Here is a 23,783-nt window from a genome sequence, read left to right as displayed (position 1 = left end):
AAAAAGAATTCATTATAACATTACATTGGTGAAAAAACTTGGAAACAACCTAAATGTCCATGAATAAGGGAATGCACAAATCGATTGTGATGGAGACTTGTTCTAGAAGTCTATGGAGCAGGTAGACACCAATCTACGTCTATCATGGATAGCTCTGCAGATCACGTTGCCAAAAGAAAGGAGCAAGTTGCAGAGTGATACTCTCAGTGTGATATTTATGCTAAGAATATAAAGAAACAAGAACCTTTTCTGCATGTGTACTATATATTTTTCGGGGGTCTTAAATGTGTAGAAAAACACATAGCAAAAGAGGCAGAAGGATGCACATCCCACTGAAACTGGTCATTACTTTTGAGAAGACGGTGAGGGCACTCGGCTTAGGGGTGGTGGTCAAAGCACACTTATCAATAATATTTAGCTTTACTGGGCCTATTTTGAGCCTTTCCAAGGAAGTATGTTTATGGATAACTCAGAACATTAAAATATTATTTTCAAAAACTAAAGGAAAGGACAGGACATCTTCTCTAGCTTTAGCAGGAGGAAGGAAAGAAGCAGCTAAAGAAACAATGGGGAAGGAGTGAGGAGGGGCACTCTTGCAAGGGATTGTCATGATTGGGAAGGTTTTGATGCTTTTACCTGGAGTTCTTTAATCTTCTTTTGAAACTGCAGACTGTGGACTTGTTCGTCATCTATTTTGGCTTGTAACTGACTGATTTCAAACTCCTTCCTGCAAATAGATTTTAAAAAAAGAACATGAGATACAAGCCTCTTGGAGGGGATGAAAGTTGGCTTTTAGGCTGAGACACAGAGGTGGTAAAAGAAATATCTACTTTTTTAATTTCTCTTCTATTTGCTGCTTGTCATTTTCTAGATCCATAATGGATTCCTGGGACATTTTCAGATCTCCTTCCAGCTTCCTCTTCGCCCTTTCCAGGTCTGCCCGCAGTTTCTTTTCCTGCTCTAAGGAACCCTCAAGCTGAGAAGACACACAGGTAGAAAAGTAAGCCCCTGCTGGGGAAGTGTTTGCTCCTTTCATTGGGCGCAGCCATACATGTGACCTGGGGCTTCCTGGGGCTCCTGTAGGGTGCTGGCTGCAAGCCTCTGGCCCCAGGAGGAAGCAAGTCTTGCCCCCTACCTCCCATCTCTTCTGTCTTCCAGAAAAGGCTACCCAGGGTGGGGCTGGATCCTTCATGGGCCTCCTGCTGCCTCTCTCAACTGATTCCCACTCAGCCTGGCCCAGACCATGTTCCATGGAGGGGTATGGTACTCATGGGTGCACACTCTTGCACAGACAATACAAATGGGGGCTTCTGTGGACAGCACTGTGAAGGTCTATGCTCTACACCGTCACACATTCCCTGCTAACATTACGCAACCATGGGAGGCAAGGAATTCATGTGTGTGTGTATGTGTGTGTGCATGTATGCACACACACACACATGCACACATGGGAACAGGAAACAGGGGCGTAGAGGAGGCGCACACCTACCCTGGGCTCAGAAACATTAAAGTTATCTAGAAAATCTCTAGCCACAATAATGATTAAAACCCAAAAACTTCAAAAGTGGCTCTTACATCAAGAATAATAACGTCATGTGATGGGGGTGGAAATAGTAATTTTCGTGACCACAAATGGAACTCATCTTTAATAACGTTACAACAGGATTGGAGGTTTTGGAACCCAAAGGACCTACAGGTGGATGCTAATAATACTGATGATGGTGATGAGAGCAATAATAGCAGCTATGTTTTGCCGAACACTTTCTGTGTGCTGAGCTTTCTGTGAAAACCCTCTGAGATGAAGCTATTTTCATCGCATTTCACAAGGCACAAATGGAGGCTTTGCAAGGGTAAGCAGCTTGCTTAGTATCCCAGACTCCTTCAGGGTCAGGATGGGGCTGAGATCTGAACTTAGGGATGCTGATTCCAGAGTCTGACCTCTCAAGCCCTGCGTCCTAGTTAGACCGTCTCTTGTCTGTGCTTCCACAAGTGATAAATGCTAAAGCATAGTAGTAAAATATCCTCACATCATCTGTTTGCTGTTCAAGCTTGGCATTTATTTTGATTAGACCATTGACTTTATCTTCCTCAACCTGAAGGTCATCCAGTGTTTGCTGATGGGCCTCCTGTAGAGACTTCTTTTCTTTGGTCAATTTGGAAATGTTTTCTTCAAGTGCTGTCATTTCTTCGGAGAGATTCTTTACCTGGGACAATATCAACACTGATTTAATATGGAAAACAATTAAGCCAGAAGCTTCCATCAACAAAAGTTATTGCTTCTTTGCTCATTTTTCCTCTTTCCCTTTTCTTTTTGGCTACTACTTTTTTACCTCCTGGAATTGACAGACTCTCAGTTCTTTATCTTCCTTAACGGTCTATCACGGCGCCTCAAATTCTCCCATTAGGATTATTCATTTAAGGAGGGCATTATATTCTACAAGGAAGGGCACTGTTAAAATGCAAATGTGCTACCTTTGAAGGGTAACACATCAATCTATATTCGCTCATAATACGTCTGTGGAAATGTGTTTATTAGGCTGGCTGGCTGAATAGGGTTTAGAATGAGGCAGGAAGGGGAGGAGAGGCATGAGGTGCTCTGCAAGAAAATTCACGCCAGGTGCAGTGGCTCACGCCTGTAATCCCTGCACTTTGGGAGGCCAAGGTGGGCAGATCATGAGGTCAGGAGATCGAGACCATCCTGGCTAACACTATGAAACCCCATCTTTACTAAAAATACAAAAAAATTAGCTGGGCGTGGTGGCGGGCACCTGTAGTCCCAGCTACTCGGGAGGCTGAGGCAGGAGAATGGTGTGAACCTGGGAGACGGAGCTTGCAGTGAGCAGAGATGACACCATTGCACTCCAGCGTGGGAGACAGAGTGAGACTCCGTCAAGAAAGAAAGAAAAAGAAAGGAAGGAAGGAAGGAAGGAAGAAGGAAGGAAGGAAAGAAGGAAAGAAGGAAGAAGGAAAGAAGGAAAGAGGAAAGAAGGAAAGGAGGAAAGAAAGGAAGGAAGGAAGGAAGGAAAGAAAGCAGGGAGGGAGGGAGGGAAGGAAGGAAGGAAGGAAGGAAAAAGAGAGGGAGGGAGGGAGGCAGGAAGGCAGGAAAGAAAGAAAGAGAGAGAGAGAAAGAAAGCAAGCAAAGCAAGAAAAGAAAAGAAAATTCAGAACAGGAGTGCTGTGTTATCAGGAAGCAGGAGGAGGGGACCCAACATGGAACTTGAGGAAGTAAGTGAAACTTTTTCCACATCCAACAGGCCTTCAGATCAGAAGTTGCTAACTCCTAATCTATGGGCTGAATCTAGCCATATTTTCTTTAGTCCACATAGTAGTTTACAATGTTATTATTTACAATGTTACAGTAGTTTTTGTTTGTTTGTTTTTTGTTTTTGTTTTTGTTTTTGAGATGGAATCTCTCTCTGTTGCCCAGGCTGGAGTGCAGTGGCTCAATCTCTGCTTACTGCAAGCTCCGCCTCCTGGGTTCACACCATTCTCCTGCCTCAGCCTCCCAAGTAGCTGGGACTACAGGCGCCCACCACCACACCTGGCTAATTTTTTGTATTTTTAGTAGAGATGGGGTTTCATTGTGTTAGCCAGGATGGTCTCGATCTCCTGACCTTGTGATCTACCTGCCTTGGCTTCCCAAAGTGTGGGGATTACAGGCGTGAGCCACCGCGCCTGGTCTGTAGTTTTTAAAATGTTATCAACATTGAAAAAAATGAGACTTCACATAAAACTTGGATTTCTGGCTTCTCATGGAAAACCAGAAGTTCTGAAAATGCTGGAGTCCCATTCCCCGCTGACAACAGTTGGCTGGGGCTGAGTCACCGCTGCCTTCTGTGGACAGGGCAAGAGCTCTTCAGTTCGCCACAGTCCCCAGCCCTTCCGAGTGTCTTTTTCTGTTACTCCCAGCATCTCTCCAACACTGACTCTGAGTGTCAACTGTCATCGTCTCTTATGCTCAGCAGTTCACATCCCTTAGCCCACCTCATGGGCAACCCATTCTGATGTGAATCATGTAAGTGGTTTTGCATATTGTTGTTGAAATGTATGTCGTTGTGTTGTGTGCATATGATTTTTGTCCACATAAATGCTATTATGCTGTATACTTCATTTTCTTTTTCTTTTCTTTCTTTTTTTTTTTTTTTTTTGAGATGAGTCTCGCTCTGTCGCCCAGGCTGGAGTGCAGTGGTGCGATCTCGGCTCACTGCAATCTCTGCCTCCCAGGTTTGAGTGATTCTCCTGCCTCAGCCTCCCAAGTAGCTGGGAATACAGGCACCCGCCACAACGTCCAGATAATTTTTGTATTTTTCATACAGACGGGGTTTCACCGTGTTAGCCAGGATGGTCTCGATCTCCTGACTTCATGATCCACCCCCCTTGGCCTTCCAAAGTGCTGGGATTACAGGCGTGAGCCACCGTGCCTGGCTCTATATTTCATTTTCTTACATTTTCTCACCATTTGGCAGTATTTAATATTTGCTGTGCACAACCCATTGTTCCTAATGGCTACATAGTGCTCCCTGGTGTGTGTCTACTACATGTTATCTCTCCGTTTTCCCCGTGGTGGACCCTGGCACTGCCTCCAGCTCCCACAAGCAATGCCACTACAAACACCCTAGGACATGTCACCTTGTAGAAAGGTGGAAGAATTCCTTGATCTATACACCCAGGAGCAGAATTGCTGGGTCATAGGGTATCTGGATTCTTAATTTGACTAAGTCATTCCAAATGACTTCCCCAAAGGCTGCATCAGTCTCTGTTCTGCCGGTACCCGCTCCTTTCAGTCAATCCTTGGTGTTATCCAGTCTTCTGCCTCCTTCACTATCTGCCTGGCCTCTGTAGGCCTTCTTGTTTGCAATCCCTGTGCTTGGTGTTATGGGAAATGAAGAAGAAGATGAAACAGTCCTTCCTGTCAAAGAAATGCTAGAAGTTTGTGATACAGTCAGGGAGGTTTGAGAAGAGTCTGTGGGCTCGGGCGCAGTAGCTCACACCTGTAATCCCAGCACTTTGAGAGGCCGAGGTGGGTGGATCACCTGAGGTCAGGAGTTCGAGACCAGCTTGGACCACATGGTGAAACCCCATCTCTACTAAAAATACAAAAAATTAGCTGGGCATGGTGGTGTGCGCCTGTAATCCCAGCTACTTGGGAAGCTGAGGCAGGAGAATTGCTTGAACTCGGGAGGCGGAGGTTGCATTGAGCTGAGATCGTGCCACTGTAGCGAGATCTGCCTGGGTGACAGAGCAAGACTCTGTCTCACAAAAAAAAAAAAAAATGAAAGAACAAGATGAAAGAGGAGGAGGAGGAGGAGGAGGAGGAGGAGGAGGAGAACCTATGGGACAGAAAAGACGGCAGGGGACAGAACTTGTTGGGACTTAACTACCCTGCTCCTTGACTCCAGCCTCTCATTTCTGGGCAATGTTGTATTGACTGGACTTCTGCGCCACCCTTTCTCCTCCTTACAGACAGAGAGAGAAACCTGGTTAAGACAGTGCGGGAATCCCTTGGGTTTGCGCACCTTGTTCTCTGTGGCATGCTTCTCCTTTTCAGCTTTCGTCAAGGTCAGCTCCAGGTCATCAATGTCTCTCTTGAGAGAGCAGCATTTGTCTTCCAGATTCCTCTTCTTGGCAACCAGTTCAGAATTCATGTCCTCTTCCTCTTCCAGTCTCTCAGTCAGCTCCTTGACTTTTGCTTCCAGTAGGATCTTGCTTTTGATGAGTCCTTCACACCGTTCCTCAGCGTCCATCAGATTTTCCGTTTCCTGAAAGAACCATGTCATTTTATGTTTTGATTGGCCTCTTTGAAAATGCTACAAAGAAAGGGTGTCACCCTCTTAAAGCCCATTATCTACGCCTAAGCCAAGAAATGGGTCATGCACACACATGCACGCACATGTGCACACACTGCACACATACGTGTACATAAACTTAGATATCACCCATAAACACATTTTTTTTTCCTTTTTAGATGGAGTTTTGCTGTGTGGCCCAGGCTGGAGTGTGGTGGAGCGATCTTGGCTCACTGCAACCCTGCCTCCCACGTTCCAGCGATTGTAGTACCTAGTTGCTGGGATTACAGGCATATTCTGCCACACCTGGCTAATCTTTGTAATTTTTGTAGAGATGGGAATTCACCATGTTGGCCAGGCTGGTCTCAAACTCCTGACCTCAGGTGATCCTTCTGCCTCGGTCTCCCAAAGTGCTGGGATTACAGGCGTGAGTCACTGCACCTGGCCAGTATACATGCTGTTTTTTTGTTTGTTTTTAACTACCAAGGACATTGCTTATAGAAATTAGCATATAATAATTTGTCCATTTATTTCTTTAGAGACAAGGTCTTGCTCTGTTGCCAAAGCTGAAGTGCAGTGGTGTGAGACACCCCACTGCAGCCTCACACTCCTGTGCTCAAGTGATCCTCCCACCTCAGCCTCCCAAGTAGCTGGAACTACAAGGTATGTGCCACCATGACTGGCTTCTTTTTGTGTGTGTGTACAGATGGGGTCTCAATGTGTTGCCCAGGCTTGTCTCAAATTTTAGCCTCAAGTGATCCTCCTGCCTCACCCTCCCAAAGTGCTGGGACTACAAGTGTGCGCCCGCATGCCTGGCCTCACTTATACTTTCAAACAGAGGGTTTCGTGAAGTTACAAGTTCATTTTAAAGAATGAAGCGTCTGGAAATTTGCCACATTTGAACAGCTGTTCATCTCACTCTTCCTGCTACCACCAGTTGGCAAATGACTCATCTACTCCATGTTATCTCAAGCTGACAAAATCGTTTCAAAACATTACTATCTTTTAACTTCCATTAAATTTGTTTTTAAATGTATGTATTTATTTATGTTCTAGAGATAAGGTCCCACTATGTTGCCCAGGCTGGTCTCGAGCTTCTGAGCTCAAGTGATCCTCCTGCCTTGGCTTCCGAAAGTGTTGGGATCGCAGGCAGGAGCCACCAGGACTTGTCCTTTCAATGGAAAAGTTCTCCTTAGCTGTGTCTCCTTGAACCACAGAACAGAAAATAAAAAACACCCAAGAATTCGTGATTGAATACATATGTCCTAGAAGATGCTGCAGTGAGTCTCTTGGACAGACCAACATCAGCTACTTCTGTTCTAAATTGGGCTATATCTTCCCATATAAGAGTATTTATTTATTTATTTTTTGAGACAGAGTCTCACTGTGTCTCCCAGGCTGGAGTGTAGTGGCACAATCTCGGCTCACTGCAACCTCCGCCTCCTGGGTTCAAGTGATTCTCCTGCCTCAGCCTCCTGAGTACCTGGGACTACAGGTGTGTACCACCATGCCCGGCTAATTTCTGTATTTTTAGAAGAGACGGGGTTTCACCATGTTGGCCAGGATGGTCTTGATCTCTTGACCTCATGATCCACCTGCCTTGGCCTCCCAAAGCGCTGGGATTACAGGCATGAGCCACTGTGCCTGGCCCATATAAGAGTATTTTGTTTTGTTTTGTTTTTTGTTTTTGTTTTAGAGACGGAGTCTCACTTTGTCACCCAAACTGGAGTGCAGTGGCCGGATCTCGGCTCACTGTAAGCTCTGCCTTTTTTTGGGTTTGCGCCATTCTCCTGCCTCAGCCCCCCGAGTAGCTGGGACTACAGGCGCCTGCCACCTCGCCCGGCTAGTTTTTTGTATTTTTTAGTAGAGACGGGGTTTCACCGGGTTAGCCAGGATGGTCTCGATCTCCTGACCCTGTGATCCGCCCGTCTCGGCCTCCCAAAGTGCTGGGATTACAGGCTTGAGCCACCGCGCCCGGCCTAAGAGTATTTTAAGACACATACTGCAGGGTAATGCGTGGGAGGAGACTGGCACATGTGCTAATGTTTATTGAACATCTATAAACATGAGCTGTGTGCTAGGCATTTTACAGGCATTAACTGTTCATTCTTCAACAGCTGGATGAGGTGAGTACTGTGACTGTGCCCATTTTACAGATGAGACAACGGAAGCACAAAGAGGATACATAGCTTGCCCAAGGTCACGCGGCTATCAGGTGGAACATCTGGGCTAGAAACCCAGTTATCTGGTTCCAAGAACTGTTCTCTTGCCTGCTGTGCCTGGGAAAGTGCTCCTGTTAACTCACTATAGGGGTTGGGAAATCACGTGAAAAGGGGAGTGGAAAATGCTCTGCATAAAAAACAAAAGGTAAAAGTATTTGGAGGTTTATTAAAAAGGGAAAATTATAAATGTCTTCACTCTGTGAAAGAGGCAATTATACTGCCCCATTTCTTTTCTTTTCTTTTCTTTTCTTTTCTTTTTTTTTTTTTTTTGAGACGGAGTCTTGCTCTGTCGCCAGGCTGGAGTGCAGTGGCGTGATCTTGGCTCACTGCAACTTCCACCTCCGGGTTCAAGCGATTCTCCTGTTCAGCCTCCCGAGTAGCTGGGACTACCGGTGTGTGCCACCACACCTGGCTATTTTTTTTTTTTTTTTTGTATTTTTAGTAGAGATGGAGTGTCACCATGTTAGCCAGGATGGTCTTGATCTCCTGACCTTGTGATCCACCTACCTCGGTCTCCCAAAGTGCTGGGATTACAGGCATGAGCCACCACGTCCAGCCTATATCCTCCCATTTCTTTGATAAAATTATGTATGTTTAAAGCACTTTTTTTTTTTTGAGACCGGGGTCTCACTATGTTGCCCAGGCTGGAGTGCAGTGGCATGTTCTCAGCTCACTGCAGCCTCAAGCGCCTGGGCTCAGGTGATCCTCCCACCTCAGCCTTCTGAGTATCTTGGACTAGAGACATGCACCACCATGGCTGGCTAGCTTTTAGAATTTTTTTTATAGAGATGGGGTTTTGCCATGATACCCAGGCTGGTCTTGAACTCCTGAGCTCGAGCGATCCTCCCACCTCGGCCTCCCAAAGTGTTGGGCTTACAGGCGTGAGTCACCGCGCCTGGCCTAAAGTACTTTTTACATATTATTGTAAATCATATATGGACAATTACTCTTGCGACTTTGAATTGGGTTAATTTTGATTATTTATTTTTATTCGTATTGTTTTTTAAAAGGTGTGGTGCATATACGTATGACACATCTATATCCCTCATGCCCACAGCAAAATATATCTAATTCTGTGATGTCGGGGACAAATCAGAGCACAGATTCTCTTTGCAGACATAATTTCTGGCACTCGCTGCTTTGGCGAAGCCTGGGACCAGGCATCCTTTTACGAGCAATACTCCATACAACCACTGGGTGGCACCACTGGCTCTTGAATAGACACCTGATGGTGCCCTCAACCTTCCTCCCCGTTTTCTGTCCTCCAGAGTCTGTGTTTTGCGTTCTTAAGTAGGAGGTACTTACAGACTGGACCTGCAATTGGAGGTCATTCTTTTCCTGCAGCAGGGAGACCATTTTCTCCTCCAGCTCCTTCCGGCGAGCCTCGGATCGGGCCAGTTCTTCCTTGGTCCTCTCGAAGTCTTCCTTCATGGTGGCCATCTCCTTCTCGGCCTCTGCACTCTTCAGCAGGGGCTTGATTTTGAAGAACAGGTTCATCCAGGGCCAGTGCTTGACGTTCATAAAAGAGCGGATGTTGTACTGGATGCAGAAGATGGAGTCCCTGTACACCCATTAGGACTCGAATTAATAAACTCAGCAAGGTCTGGTCTCTGCACCCCGCACCTGCCCCCATGGGCCCCATCCTCCATCCTTCCTGGTTAGGTGGGGAAGTGCAGCCAAGCTTGGCAGATCCTCTGGATCCAGAGTAGGTCTGCAAATGAGGGGCAGAGGAGACAGAGGCACGTGCACAGGTTGGAAGGTAGGAGAGGTCGTGGGGCCTCCTGCAGGCCCCTGGTCACCTGGCTGCCCCTTCCACCACCCTACTGAGTGCCCTGCCTGAGGGTATCAGTGACTTCCTAATGCTCAATTCAAGGAATAGCTTTCATTCCTATTTTATTGGGTCTTTCTCCCACATTTGATGTGTTAATCAGTTCTCAACTTTTGAAACTTTCTCTGCCTTCGATTCCATCAACATTATTCCTGTTTCATTGTATTTTGCCATATGAGATCCCTCTTCCTGCTGAAGAAACCAAGGACTTGTCCTTGGTCATCTCCTAGTCTCTTGCCCTGGTAGAGTTGATCTGTCTTCCCAATTTCTTTCTTTTCTATATATTTTTTTGAGACTTTTTTTTTTTTTTTGAGATGGAGTCTTGCTCTGTTGCCCAAGCTAGAGTGTAATGGTGCAATCTCGGCTAACTGCAACCTCCACCTCCTAGATTCAAGCAATTCTTCTGCCTCAGCCTCCTGAGTAGCTGGGATTACAGGTGTGCACCACCATGCCTGGCTTTTTTTTTTTTTTTTTTTTTTGAGACAGAGTCTTGCTCTGTGGCCCAGGTTGGAGTGCAGTGGCGCAATCTCGGCTTACTGAAAGCTTCACCTCCCAGATTCACAGCATTCTGCCTCAGCCTCCCAAGTAGCTGAGATTACAGGCGCCTGCCACCATGCCCGGCTAATTTTTTTGTATTTTTAGTAAAGACAAGGTTTCACCATGTTAGTCAGGATGGTCTCAATCTCCTGACCTCATGATCCACCCGCCTCAGCCTCCCAAAGTGCTGGGATTACAGGTGTGCACCACCATGCCTGCCTTTTTTTTTTTTGAGACAGAGTTTTGCTCTGTCGCCCAGGTTGGAGTGCAGTGGTGCGATCTCGGCTTACTGAAAGCTCCGCCTCCCAGGTTCACAACATTCTGCCTCAGGCTCCCGAGTAGCTGGGATTACAGGTGTGAGCCACTACGCCCGGCCCATGCCTGGCTAATTTTTATATTTTTAGTAGAGACAGGGTTTCGCCATGTTGGCCAGGCTGGTCTCGAACTCCTGACTTCAGGTGATCTGCCCACCTCAGCCTCCCAAAGTGCTGGGGTTACAAGCGTGAACCACCGCAACCAGCCTGTATTCCTAATTTCTACTGCTGTTTTCATCCCAGCATCACCCACATGATCTCCTCCCCTTCACCCTCCACAGCTTTGTATTTACATAGCTTATGGATTCCTGAACACTGGCTTCTCTTTGCCTTCTTGAGATTCTTTACATCTCCGTGCTGGCTTCCATCTGCTTCACCAAGCTGGATGCCTGGGAGTCATTCCTGACGCATACGTAATGGCGGTCCATTATGGCTCTGACAGTCAGAGTCACACAGGGGATCAGGGAACCAGGGAGAACAGGCTGTCTCCCACACTCTCCCCGCAATCCCTGCAGTCATCAGTGCTGCGATTCCTTCTCTTGAATTATCAAAGGAATCAGACTTAAACATTCCTTTAATCCGTGCCCTGCTCTCTAACCCACCAACCATGTCCTACTTCAGGTCCTTGTCATCCCTTGTTTGGAGTTCTGCCACACTGTGGTCTTGCCCCTCCATAGCCCTTGTGTTCACCCTCCTCCTAACTGCCAGAGTGACGCAATCCCACCCCTCATCTCCCCACACACCTTCTACAGCACTCCATCAATGACAGGGTGCAGCCTGGGTTTCCGAATGTGACACACAGGGACCTCCACTGCCTGCCTCTTGCTCTAGAGTCTAATGACAGCCATTTGCTTGTCCGGCTTCCTCCCAGACCACCCACTCTCAGGTTATGTAGACCTTGCTTCAGGAAGTGCTTTCTTCAGCCAGGCATGCTGGCTCACACCTGTAATCCCAGCACTTTTGGAGACTGAGGCGGGCAGATCACCTGAGGTCAGGAGTTCAAGACCAGCCTGGCCAACATGGTGAAACCCCATCTCTACTTAAAAAAAATATATATATATATAAATTAGCCAGGCATGGTGGGACACACCTATGATCCCAGCTACTAGGGAGGCTGAGGCAGGAAGGTCACTTGAACCTGGAAGATGGAGGTTGCAGTGATCTGAGATTGTGCCACTGCACTCCAGCCTGGATGACAGAGCAAGACTTTGTCTCAAAAAAAAAAAAGTGCTTCCTTCTTGCTGACATCTTCATGCCAACTCCAACCCCCCAACTAGGCTAGGGGCTTATTCTTGCCAGTTCCCTATCCCCCGACTATAACACGAACATTGCGCTTGTCACAGGCATTAAAACCAGCCATGCATGTGTCTGCTTCCCACTCCTTTGTGACCCTGTAAGGCAGGGTTCATTTCTGTCTCCCCAGTGCCATGCAGAGCACCCAGCCCAGGATTGCTGCTCAGTAGATGTAGGTTACATAAATGAAGGAAAGAAAGAGCAAGTACATGGATATCCCAAGACGAAAAGCAGGAAGCAACATCAGCTGCTAAGCAGAGAAGGCAGGATAAGGTGGAGGTGAGGGTCTGTGTCACCTCCTCTCCATCATCTTCTTGAACTCCACCCGCATCAGGTACCCCCTGCACAAGGCCTGCGTGCGCGTCATTAGCGTCACCAGCTTCTCGTCTCTCATCTCCTCCAAAAGCCCCAGGAGACCAGCTTTGAAAAACACCTGCATTAAAAGACAGAGGAGCCTTGACCTTTTTCCCCAGCAGGTGTTCAGCCAAGCCCTTGAGGGGGCCTGTTTCTGCCCAACTCTGAGCCTCAACCTCAGAGCATGGCAGGGGCAGCAATTCTGTTTCCAGGACTTGCTTCCCGGTGACTCTGGTCTCCTCAGTGTTCCCTCCTGGGCAGTGAGGCAGCCTGTTCCAGAGTCTGTTCCAGGCTGGGTGTGGTGGCTCATGCCTGTAATTCCAGCTCTTTGGGAGGCCAAGGCAGGCAGAACATTTGAGGTCAGGAGTTCAAGACCAGCGTGGCCATCATGGTGAAACCCTGTGTCTACTAAAAACACAAAAATTATCCAGGCGCGGTGGTATCTGGGCACCTGTAATCCCAGATATTCAGGAGGCTAAGGCAGGAGCATCACTCGAGCCTGGGAGGTGGAGGTTGCAGTGAGCAGAGATTGCGCCATTGCACTCCAGCCTGGGTGACAGAGCAAGACTCTGTCTCAAAACAAAACAAACAAAACAACAACAACAAAAACCCAAAACAACAACAACAAAAATAACGTCTGTTCCAGGCCCCACCAACCCACAGAGACCAGTTCTGACAGAGCTCACGTACAGGAAACAAAGATGAGTCCAGAAAGAAACCATGGGATGCGATTGTGCCCAGATCAGAGAGACTAACAGATGCACTGGCTTCACTCTCTTTCTCTGTCCATCCGGGAACGTTGGTCCTACCCTCAGGCCCACTTCACCCACTCCCTCCGTAACAGTCCGGGGAAACCAAGCGCCCTCTGGGGCCAGCAGGCTCTTCCTTGGTGGGGATCCCCAGCCTGCCCCTTTCCGAGATGTGAATCTTCGGAGGCAAGCCAGGATTTGAAGCCGACCTTTGCCACTTACTATCTATCCATGTGTGACTTTGAGTCAGTTTCTCAACCTCCCAAGAACCTGAGGAGTCAGTGCCACCCTTGTCAGCATCACTCCCACCTCGCTGGATAGTGAGGAGTCAGTGAAGTGCGTGCAGGAGGGTTCTCACGGGGCTGATACTCACGTGCTCAATAAATGGCAGCTAGTTTGTCTTTATTTTTGTTTTTTGAGACAGGGCTTCACTCTGTTGCCCAGGCTGGAGTGCAGTAGGGTGATCAAGTGCACTGCAACCTCCATCTCATGGTCTCAAGCAATCCTACTTCAGCCTCCCAGAAGCACTGGGATTATCGGCATGAGCCACTGCGCCCTGCCTGGTAGCTGGTTTTATTGGTTATAGTCATTCTTCTCAAGGCCTCAGTGTCCCTGAAGTCCTCTCTACGTTCTCCTCTCTTTTCAGCTCTTTCTTACCTCTGGGACGCTAGAGTTCCCCATTGGCTTTTCCTATCCTTGCTGCATAGTGGGGCTGAGGCTTCCAGTCTAAGCTTCCAGCCATGTACAAACCAACAGGGAGACAAGCTCTCTCTACCTAGACACAGAGCTCCCTTTACCTGGGTGACTGGGCAAGGACGGTCAGGTGCACCAGAAGGGGAAAGGAACCCTTTTCTGATCAGTTAACAAGCAGCCCAGGGCTGTGAGGTTACTAGAGGAGTCCCAGCCTTGCCTCTGCTCACCTTGGTGTTGCCGAACCTGAACTGCTCCCGGTCCACATCAATGGAGTTCAGGAGCTTCTCTGAGGCGTTTTTGCTATCAATGAACTGCCCTTCAGGGATAGCACTGGCATTGAGGATCCGGTACCTAAGGAGAGAGGACATTTCCCGAATGGATTCCAATCCCTGGAAAGGCTTCATAGCTGAGACCAGGCCCTCTAGAATCTTCTCCTGCTCCAGCCTTAGGAGGAAGTGGAATATTGTACAGCTGGTCTGGGAGATGGGAATAGCTAGGGGCTGATTCTCACAAGGGGGTCACGGTGGGTGGGAGAGAAGCCTGAAAGAAGGAAGCCCAGCTGAGAGCATGGTGGGAAGTTTGCTGTCAGAGGAAATGGTTCTCCTCTGGCTTAGAAGAGCCTTGAAATCAACCGTGACCTGCAGACCTTGGTTCTCCTACTTCTGGAAGGTCCTCTCCTGTCCTCCAACCTGGATGAGGCCTGGACTTGCGCACCCCAATGGCGGCTCAGAGGACAGAGTTAGTCTAGAGCTGCGGGCCTCACCTGGGGGTGATTTGGCAATGTCTGGAGAGTTTTGATTGTCACAGCTCAGCGGGGAGGGGTGTGGTTCGCTACCACATCTCTGAGTAGAGGGCAGGGTTACTGCTAAAATCCTCCCACACCCAGCACAGCCTCCACAATAAAGGACTGAATGTCTAGCCTGAATGTCCATAGTTCAGAAGTTGAGACATCCTGGCCTAGAGTCACAATCAGGCTAGAGGGTCTGGGCCCTGAATTTGGAACCACTTGGGCTGGCCCAGCACTCACTGTGGGCATAGTGTCAGTTCCTCCAGCAAGAGATGAAGTCCGTGGAAACTCTGGGAGGCTTGGGATCTCCCCAAATACGAAGAGTGTCTTTGGGGAATGCAGAAGTTGCCCTCGGAAGGAGAGAGATGCACAGGAGAGAGGGAACCTACCGCTGCTTGAAGTCAGCATAGAGGATCCGGCTAGGGAATCCCTTTCTGCAAATCCGGATGCCCTCGAGGACCCCGTTACAGCGCAGCTGGTGCATGACCAAGTAGTGGTCCATCACACCTGGAGAGAGAACGTCCCGGGGGTGTGCCTGTGACCCCTTCATTTGTTGATGGTCTGAGGCACTATGAAACCCTCCAGCACATCCACACTTGAGTGGGAGAGTCAGTGCCAGCTCCAAGGTAGAGGGCTAGGAGTGGCTGGAGCCTGCCTGTGGGTCCCGCAGTAGAAATAATCCCAACCTCTTGGGGAGATGCTAGCACCTCATAACCATGGCAATAAGAGCCAAAGCATTGTGCTTTCTGTCCTCAGCCCTGACTCTGTAGGAAGGCTGCAGAAGGGGGCAGAGTGAATGCAGGGTGCACTTGGGCTTCCTGTGGGATAACCTGAGATGTCTTCTTGCATCTACACAAGGATGGCATGCCTATAATCCCAGCACTTTGGGAGGCCAAGGTGGGCGTATCGCCTGAGGTCAGGAGTTCGAGACCAGCCTGGCCAACATGGTGAAACTCAGTTTCTACTAAAAATACAAAAATTAGCCAGGCATAGTGGCACACGCTTATAATCCCAGCTACTTGGGAGGCTGAGGCAGGAGAATTGCTTGAACACAGGGGGCGGAGGTTGCAGTGAGCTGAGATTGAGCCCTTGCACTCCAGGCCTAGGCAACAAGAGTGAAACTCTGTCTCAAAATAATAATAATAATAATGAAAGAAAGAAAAAGGAAGAGGAGGCCATGGGAGGGGACCCAGAGGTGGGCTGAAGGCAGGGCGGCGGTCATCTGCTGACCACTCAGCCCTTGCTCTAGGAATTGGGGGAGAAATGGAGCTTGGCTGGAAGGGGAGGAGCCAGAGGGGCGAGCCCCCCTGGGGAGGTAATGCGGGTGCTTGTGGTAACCAGCCTGGGTCAGGCACAGATCAAACTAGGATGGAGTGAGGGATTAGAGGAGAGGGGCTACGGCAACCTGATGGCTTGTCTTTGTGGACTCCCTAAGTTGCTGGGAGGGGGGTGGGGCCAAAGCTGGCTTTGACTTAACCTTAGAGAAGCTTCTAGAATGCCCACATGCTTCCCTGGTAGTTGTGAGGAGACATTACTATACAATTAGATGATTTTTTAAGGCTTTGGTAGAGCTGCAATGTCAGATACAGTAGTGACCAGCCACATGTGGCTATTTACATTTAAGTTCATTAAAATTAAAAATTAATTAACATTTTAAAACTTTTCATGTAAATGTAAACATTTCATGTAACGGTGGCCACCCTATTGAACAGTGCAGACATGGGGCATTTAATCATTTCTGAAAGTCCTATCAGGCGGTGATTCTCTAGAAAAAAATGTGATTAAGAGCAAGGAGAAAATGTCTCAGAAATTCAGAGAACTGGCCAGGTGCAGTGGCTCATGCCTGTAATCCCAGCACTTGGAAGGCCGAGGTGGGCAAATCACCTGAGGTCAGGAGTTCGAGACCAGCCTGGCCAACATGGTGAAACCCCATCTCTTAAAACTACAAAAATTAGCCAGGCATGGTGGTGGGCACCTGTAGTCTCAGCTACTGGGGAGGCTGAGTCAGGAGAATCGCTTGAACCCGGGAGGCGGAGGTTGCAGTGAGCGGAGATCATGCCACTCCACTCCAGCATGGGTGACAGAGCAAGACTCAGTCTCAAATAATAAATAAATAAATAATAAATAAATAAATAAATAAATAAAATAATTTAAAAAAGAAATTCATAGAACCGCCGATGTGGAGAGAACTTTAGAAATGGTCTAATTCGACTCCCGTGAGCTCTCAGATGATGATTCTGAGTGTCCTGAGTGGTTAAGATCCCAGCTGTGCTGTTTACTAGCTTTGTGGACTCCGGCTGTCTCTGCCTCAATTTCTCTATTTGTAAAATAAGGATAATAATGTAGATTGAGCGTCCCCAATCAGAAAATTCAAAGCTTGAAAACTTTGAGCTCCAACCTGATGCCACAGTGGAGAATTCCACAACTGAGCTCGTGAGGCAGGTTGCAGCCAAAACTGTTTCACGTATACAATTATTTAAAATATTCTATACAATTACCTTAGGGCTATGTGTATAAGACCCATATGAAACAGATGAATTTTGTGTTTAGACTTAGTCCCATCCCAAGATATCTCATTAGGCTCATATAGATATTCCAATAGCCACAGAAATTTAAAGTGTAAAACACTCCTGGTCCCAAGCATTTCAGATAAAGGGATATTCAACCCATAGTATCTATTTCATCAGGCGGTTGAAGATTAACGGAGTTAAGATGAGTACAGGCCGGGCACCGTGGCTCACGCCTGTAATCCCAGCACTTTGGGAGGCTGAGGTGGGCAGATCGCCTGAGGTCAAGAGTTCGAGACCACCCTGGCCAACATGGTGAAACCCTGTCTCTACTAAAAATACAAAAAATTAGCTGGGGGGCGTGGTGTGTCCCTGTAATACCAGCTACTCGGGAGGCTGAGGCAGGAGGATTGCTTAAACCTGGGATGCAGAGGTTGCAGTGAGCTGAGATCGCACCACTGCACTCCAGCCTGAATGACAGTGTGAGACCCTGTCTTGAAAAAAAAAAAGAGAGAGAAAAGATCAGTACAGAGGTTAAAATGGTGACAGCAGGCATGATTAACACTTGCTTTAACCATGTGCCTGAGGCCTCTTTCTTCTTAAGCGCCAGGAGCAGAAAGAAAAAGGCATAATTACAAGAAAATGGAAGCTTCTAGAGCCAGAAGAAAGCCAAAAGGACCATCATTTTATGGTGGGGAGGCCAGAGCTGCCACCATGCTTGCCAGGCTGTCCATCCTGTTAAGGGCCGTGTCCCACTTGGACTGGGAGATCTTTTCTAATTCCTGCAGAGGCATCCTATGGGGTGGCAGGGCCCTGGGGGAGACTGAGGCCCAGAGAGGTGAAGGGCTTTGCGAGGCCGTAGCAGAGCCGATACGGGACTCTCCTCTCTCACAGGGCCCCTCTGGTTTGTGCAGACTCGGAATCCTGAGCGGAGTTCTCTTAGGGCTTGCCCTGTTTTTCCTCAAACCTGGCCTGAGTTGTTTTCTATCAGGTCCATGTAGAGGGCCTCCTTTGGTTTTGTACCAACGTGTAAAACTCCTAAAAATTTCCCTGAGCTATTCTCTCATTCTTCTGCTCCAGCTGCTGAAGGGTTTTTCCTCTTTACTTCTCCAAGTGTATCACTTCCATCCCATTCCTTTCTCCAGCCATCTTCGCTTCCATGGGCAGTGGTGTTCGCCATGCTTTTGAAATATGCTGTATCTTATGATGCTCTGGCATCTTGGGGCCTCGCCAGCTCCGGAGAGACTGCCCTTCCTGAGGGCTAGCTAATTCCAGGAGATAGCAAATTCCCGCAAGCACATCTTTCAGATGCAAACCAACTATCCAAAGCCCTTAACCCCCGACCCCTACCTTTGTCAGGCTCTCACAGGGCTCTTACACTCTGGGCCAATATTTCCCTGCCCTGCTCACCTCAGGGCCCCGGGTACCGGCCAACTTGAAAAAGTCCCTACATTTTGAAGCCCTGCTGAAACCATTCAAACCTGCTTGGCCTGTTCATGCTTCCTCACTGGCTCCATCCCATGGGAATGACCCTCAAGGCTCTGGCCTGTGATTTCTCCTTACTCCCCCACCCCCAAACCCAGCCCTGGTGCTTCCCCTCATGGCCCTCTGTGGCAGGCCCCCTCCTCTCAAGCGCTGTGTCTTTTTTTTTTTTTTGAGACGGAGTCTCCCTCTGTCACTGAGGCTGGAGTGCAGTGGCGCAATCTCGGCTCACTGCAACCTCCACCTCCTGGGTACAAGCAATTCTGCCTCATCCTCCCAAGTAGCTTGGATTACAGGCATGCGCCACTACGCCAGGCTAATTTTTGTACTTTTAGTAGAGGCACGGTTTCACCATGTTAGGCTGGTGGTCTCAAACTCCTGACCTCAGGTGATCCACCTGTCTCAGCCTCCCAAAGTGTTGGGATTACAGGCGTGAGCCACCATGCCCAGCCGTGACTGTCTTTTTAATGGTAACCATCTTCTGGTCTGTTGGCCTCTCCATCCCTTAACAATAATAAAACCTACATTTAAAAACAGCAGCGAGCCAGCCTTTGGTGAGTCAGCAGCACAGACTTAGCAGGCCCCAGGTTTGCTGCACGAGGAGAATGAGAGGAGTAGAGGCTGGAGCCTGCTCCTGAGGGTTCCCTGTTCAGCAGATGAGCACAGGATCTGTGCCTGTGAAGCCCCGGAGGATTCGGGAGAACTAGCAAACCGCGTATGTGCCTGTGGGTGGGGAGGAACTTGAGATTTGATCATGGATTGTGATTCCCAGCCCCTGCTCTAGGTGCCCTGGGGTGAGGCATGGAAATCTCCATAGTCTCTAGTCTTCTAGAAAATAAAGAGGGCACACTAGGTGCTGTCTAAGGTGTCACCAGGCTTCTGTATCAGTGTTGGGCTATTCCCAGAAATGGACATGAAAACAGAGAGGTAGGTGCCAGAGCTAAGGAGAAGCAAACACAACAGAAAAGGACAGATATTTCAGCAACATTTACCTTCCCAAAGAAAAGGTAGGGCCGGGTGCAGTGGCTCACGCCTGTAATCCCAGCACTTTGGGAGGCTGAGGCGGGCAGATCACGAGGTCAGGAGATCGAGACCATCCTGGCCAACATGTTGAAACCCCATCTTTACTAAAAATACAAAAAATTAGCTGGGCGTGGTGGCAGGTGCCTGTAGTCCCAGCTACTCGGGAGGCTGAGGCAGGAGAATACCTTGAACCAGAGAGTCGGAGGTTGCAGTGAGCCGAGATTGTGCCACTGCACTCCAGCCTGGTGACAGAGCAAGGCTCTGTCTCAAAAGAAAAAAAAAAATAATATAAGCCAGTGGATTACCAAAAGCCTTCCTCCCAGAGGTACAGTTTAAAGCCATCTCCTGCCACGTTGCAGGCCATCTGCTGAGAGAGGAGTCAGGCCACAAGCATGTTTGATTTATGCAAGCGTGTACTCAACGACAACAGTAACGGAAACAGATTTTTTCCAAGACCTACATAAAAGCCAATGATTTTTTGTGATGCTTAACCAAAGAAACCACTCTTCCCAACACTGGAGAAGCTGGTTCACTGGTCAGGAGGCTGCAGGATACCCCAAATAATGCATATCACAATGATGTAGCTGGTTATTGCCTTCGACTTCGACTTTAGAACCTAACTTTCATGGAAGATACAATTTCACTAAGTATACCACACCTGGCTATTGGGGAGTTAAAGTTTCTAGTTCTGAGTGATGACGATGATGATAATGATAATAATAATAATAATAATTAACATCCAACATTTGCTGGGTGTTCACAATGTGCTCAGCCCTGTTGTAAATGCTTGACTTGCACTTACTCATTGAACCCTCACGACAACCCTCTAAGGTGGGTTAAATGAGCTGATATTTGCAAAGTGAGTAACCACTTTATGACTGCTTATTGAAGAAGGAAATAATAAATAAAAATGCCACTTGTATCCTTGTTTTATAGACAAGAAAGCTGAGGCAGAAAATGCTCAGATGCTCTGCTTAGGGCCACATGGTAATAGGTGAACTATTTTTTTTTCCCCCGACAATCTATACCTCTGCTTACTTGTAATGTTGCAGAGGCAGGATGTTTAATTCTGAGCTGGGAGGCCCGTGTTGGGCATAGAACAGCTCAGCGGGTGAGTGCACTACCCCATAGGCACAGCTCCACGTCGCAGTTGGTTTTCCTTTTTGTGACAAATAACACTGAAAAAGCTAGACTCCAAGAATGTTCGCAAATCAGGATGAAGTGACAGTGAAAGGAGCCCTCTACTGCATAGGGTTCTATATTTATATATAGTCTCTGATTCTCAGTTTTCTCGTTTATAAACTGGAGATCAATACGTGTATCTTGCAGAGAACTGTTGCAAGGATTTGGGATAATATAACAAAGTGATTGACATGAAGTATGGCCTCAAACAGTTGTTACTGATGCTATACCTAAGACGATTATTTAGCTAATGTAGTGGTATTTAACTTTGGGCTAAAGGAGGTCAACAGAGACTTCATCTTATGAAAGCTGTGGACACACAATATTTTGAATATGATTCCATAGTAGGCATGCCAGATAAGATACAGATGTGCCATTCAATGTGAATTTCAGATAAACGATGGATACTTTTTTGGAGGAAGTATATTCCAAATATTGCATGGGTCACATTTATATTAAGACATTTTTCATTGTTTATCTGAAATTGAAATGTAATAACATTTAATACGGCATTCGGTTTTGAACATTTTTGTGGTCACATAATAGTTGAACATATTTGTGGGGTACACGTGGTATTTTGATACAAGCGTGAAATGTGCAAAGATCATATCTGCATAACTGGGATATCCATCACCTCAAACATTGATCATTTCTTTGTGTTGGGTACATCCAGTATTTTTATCTGCTAAATCTGGCAACCCTATTTCAGAGACCGCTTTCAGAAGTGATACAGACCATCACTCTTTCCAAGAGCACACCCACAGAATTCTGCATTTATCTCAGGGCGTCCTGTTCTGTTCAAATACTTGGCAAGATCTGCTGGTACTTACCAGGAGTCTTGGTCTCATTGGGAATCAGACATCGTACAAAGTGAGGGTGGGTGCTCCTTAAGTTAGTCATCAATTTGTTTAGATTTTCCTGGGACATAAACCAAAACAAGCACATTTAGCAAATGCCGTTTCACTGGGCAGAAAAACAACCGGATGTGGAAGCTGCCAAAACACCAACCCTGAACACGGCCGACACAGTCTGGAAAGAGGAGCCCTTCTTCTTCCCGCCCTTCTTGCTTCCCCCGGAGTCGCCTAGAGACAGACACAGAAGGGCATGTCAGATGTATCCCAGAGGACCCAGCAATGGGCTTCCTGAACCACCCCTTCCCAGTCCCGAGTTCTGGTTTCCTGTTGACATGAGAGACCTGAGGTTTTGTTTCTTTGTTTGTTTGTTTTAGACAGAGTCTTGCTCTGTCCTCCAGGCTAGAGTACAATGGCACAGTCTCAGCTCACTGCAACCTCCACCTCCCAGGTTCAAGCCATTCTCCTGCCTGAGCCTCCCAAGTAGCTGAGACTACAGGTGTGCACCACCACGCCTGGCTAATTCTTGTATTTTTAGGAGAGACAAGGTTTCACCATGTTGGCCAGGCTGGTCTTGAACTCCTGACCTCAGCCCCCAAAGTGCTGGGATTACAGGTGTGAGCCACCGTGCCTGGCCTGTTAGTTTGTTTTTAAAATGCCTCCAAACTACCCAGGATTGAGAACCCTCAGCTTTATCATTGTGGGAACGAGGTGGGAGTGGGGTGTGGGTAGTATTTAACTGAGAGTATAACTTAAACTCTCAGTATGAAAGGGAAGTCCTTTCCTTTAGAAATCAGACCTGAAAGCAAACTGAATAATTTGCAAGATTGAGATGTCCCTCTTAATGTTTGTAGTTTCGTTCTTTTTCTCTTTTTGTTTGTTTGGTTTGAGACAGAGTCTCACTGCGATGCCCAGGCTGGAATGCAATGGTGCAGTCTCGGCTCCCTGCAACCTCTGCTTCCCAGGTTCAAGCGATTCTCCTGCCTCAGCCTCCCAAGTATCTGGGACTACAGGCGAGCATCACCATGTCCGGCTAATTTTTGTATTTTTAGTAGAGAGGGGTTTCACCATATTGGCCAGGCTGGTCTTGAACTCCTGACTTCAAGTGATCCGCCCACTTGGCCTCTCAAAGTGCTGAGATTATGGGTGTGAGCGACCACGCCTGGCAATGTTTGTAGTTTCTTTCACGAATTTACCTCCTTTTATTCTTTAATCCCTGCTTATCTCTAAATGAGTACGTAACTGAAAGTAGTAACACAGAATTTTCTCAAGAATATTTTATAAGTTGATTTGTTTTTCCTTTCCTAAAGGAAACAACTCAACTTACCATCTTAATTTGGAGTCTACTTTTTCCGAATGACTCAATTTTCTCTGATACTTAATCAAGATGTAGCCTTGGGGGAAAATGCCATGTCTCGGTCTCCCCCGTCTTCCTTTCCCTTCACCCCACTTTGTCCCCGGCGTCTAGCATAAATCTGTGTTTGGACTGGGGAAGGGAAGGCAGGAAAGCCACTTCCCCAAATCCACATGAACACAGGGTCTTATGTTAGAGTTGATGTTATGTCTAGGTGAGTTTATGCAATGTAGTTACAGAGATACTGTGATCAGATTCAAAGAAAATGATTTTATCATTGAGGTTTACGTGTGTGCCCATTTCCCATTTATTACATTCCCTTGCCCAGAGGATATTAGGCTTTCATTTTTAAAAAATAATCTCATTGTCTAATGAATAATTATATTTCATATAGTGTATTAATTTATTAATTGTATGCATTTAAAATGGCATATAATGTTAAAACTCTATGTTGGTAACTATTTAAAAGTATATTTACTGGTAATCTTAAAAAGCGATACTGGCTTGTGTTACTTATTTATTTATTTGAGATAGGGTCTCACTCGGTCATCCAGGCTGGAGTGCAGTGGCACAATCATGGCTCACTGTAATCTCAGTCACCCAACCTCATGTGATCCTCCCAGCTCAGGTTCCCAAGTAGCTGGACTACAGGTGTGCACCACCACTTCTGGCGAATTATTTTATTTTATTTTGTTTTGTTTTGTTTTGTTTTGTTTTAGAGACAGGATCTCTATGTTGCTCACATTGGTTTTGAACCCCTGGCCTCAAATGATCCTTCCGCCTCAGCATCCCAAACTGTTGAGATTACAGGTGTGAGCCAC

At 47.3% G+C, this 23,783-nt stretch overlaps 1 protein-coding gene and 1 long non-coding RNA gene across 2 annotated transcripts in view; one reads left to right on the top strand and one right to left on the bottom strand.

Annotated features, from left to right (window-relative positions):
• Positions 1-23,783, bottom strand: part of MYH13 (myosin heavy chain 13) — a 65,509-nt gene that overhangs the window by 19,990 nt on the left and 21,736 nt on the right. The window contains exons 15-24 of the mRNA XM_033184548.1: positions 21,766-21,839; positions 21,588-21,675; positions 14,953-15,070; positions 14,004-14,127; positions 12,277-12,413; positions 9,314-9,569; positions 5,517-5,759; positions 2,028-2,204; positions 831-976; positions 637-727 (exon numbers count right to left, since the gene is read on the bottom strand). Coding sequence (XP_033040439.1) covers positions 637-727; positions 831-976; positions 2,028-2,204; positions 5,517-5,759; positions 9,314-9,569; positions 12,277-12,413; positions 14,004-14,127; positions 14,953-15,070; positions 21,588-21,675; positions 21,766-21,839 — 1,454 coding nt within the window. The remainder of the gene's footprint in view (positions 1-636; positions 728-830; positions 977-2,027; positions 2,205-5,516; positions 5,760-9,313; positions 9,570-12,276; positions 12,414-14,003; positions 14,128-14,952; positions 15,071-21,587; positions 21,676-21,765; positions 21,840-23,783) is intronic.
• Positions 929-6,379, top strand: LOC117067697. The gene is made up of 3 exons (XR_004430826.1): positions 929-992; positions 1,664-1,850; positions 6,326-6,379. It is a non-coding gene; the product is annotated as an uncharacterized LOC117067697 (long non-coding RNA).

This window comes from Trachypithecus francoisi, unplaced genomic scaffold, assembly GCF_009764315.1.
Source record: "Trachypithecus francoisi isolate TF-2019V2 unplaced genomic scaffold, Tfra_2.0 Lachesis_group20, whole genome shotgun sequence".
NCBI lineage: Eukaryota > Metazoa > Chordata > Mammalia > Primates > Cercopithecidae > Trachypithecus > Trachypithecus francoisi.
The sequence above is the reverse complement of the archived record's forward strand: the minus strand, read 5'-3'. Positions and strand labels throughout refer to the sequence as shown.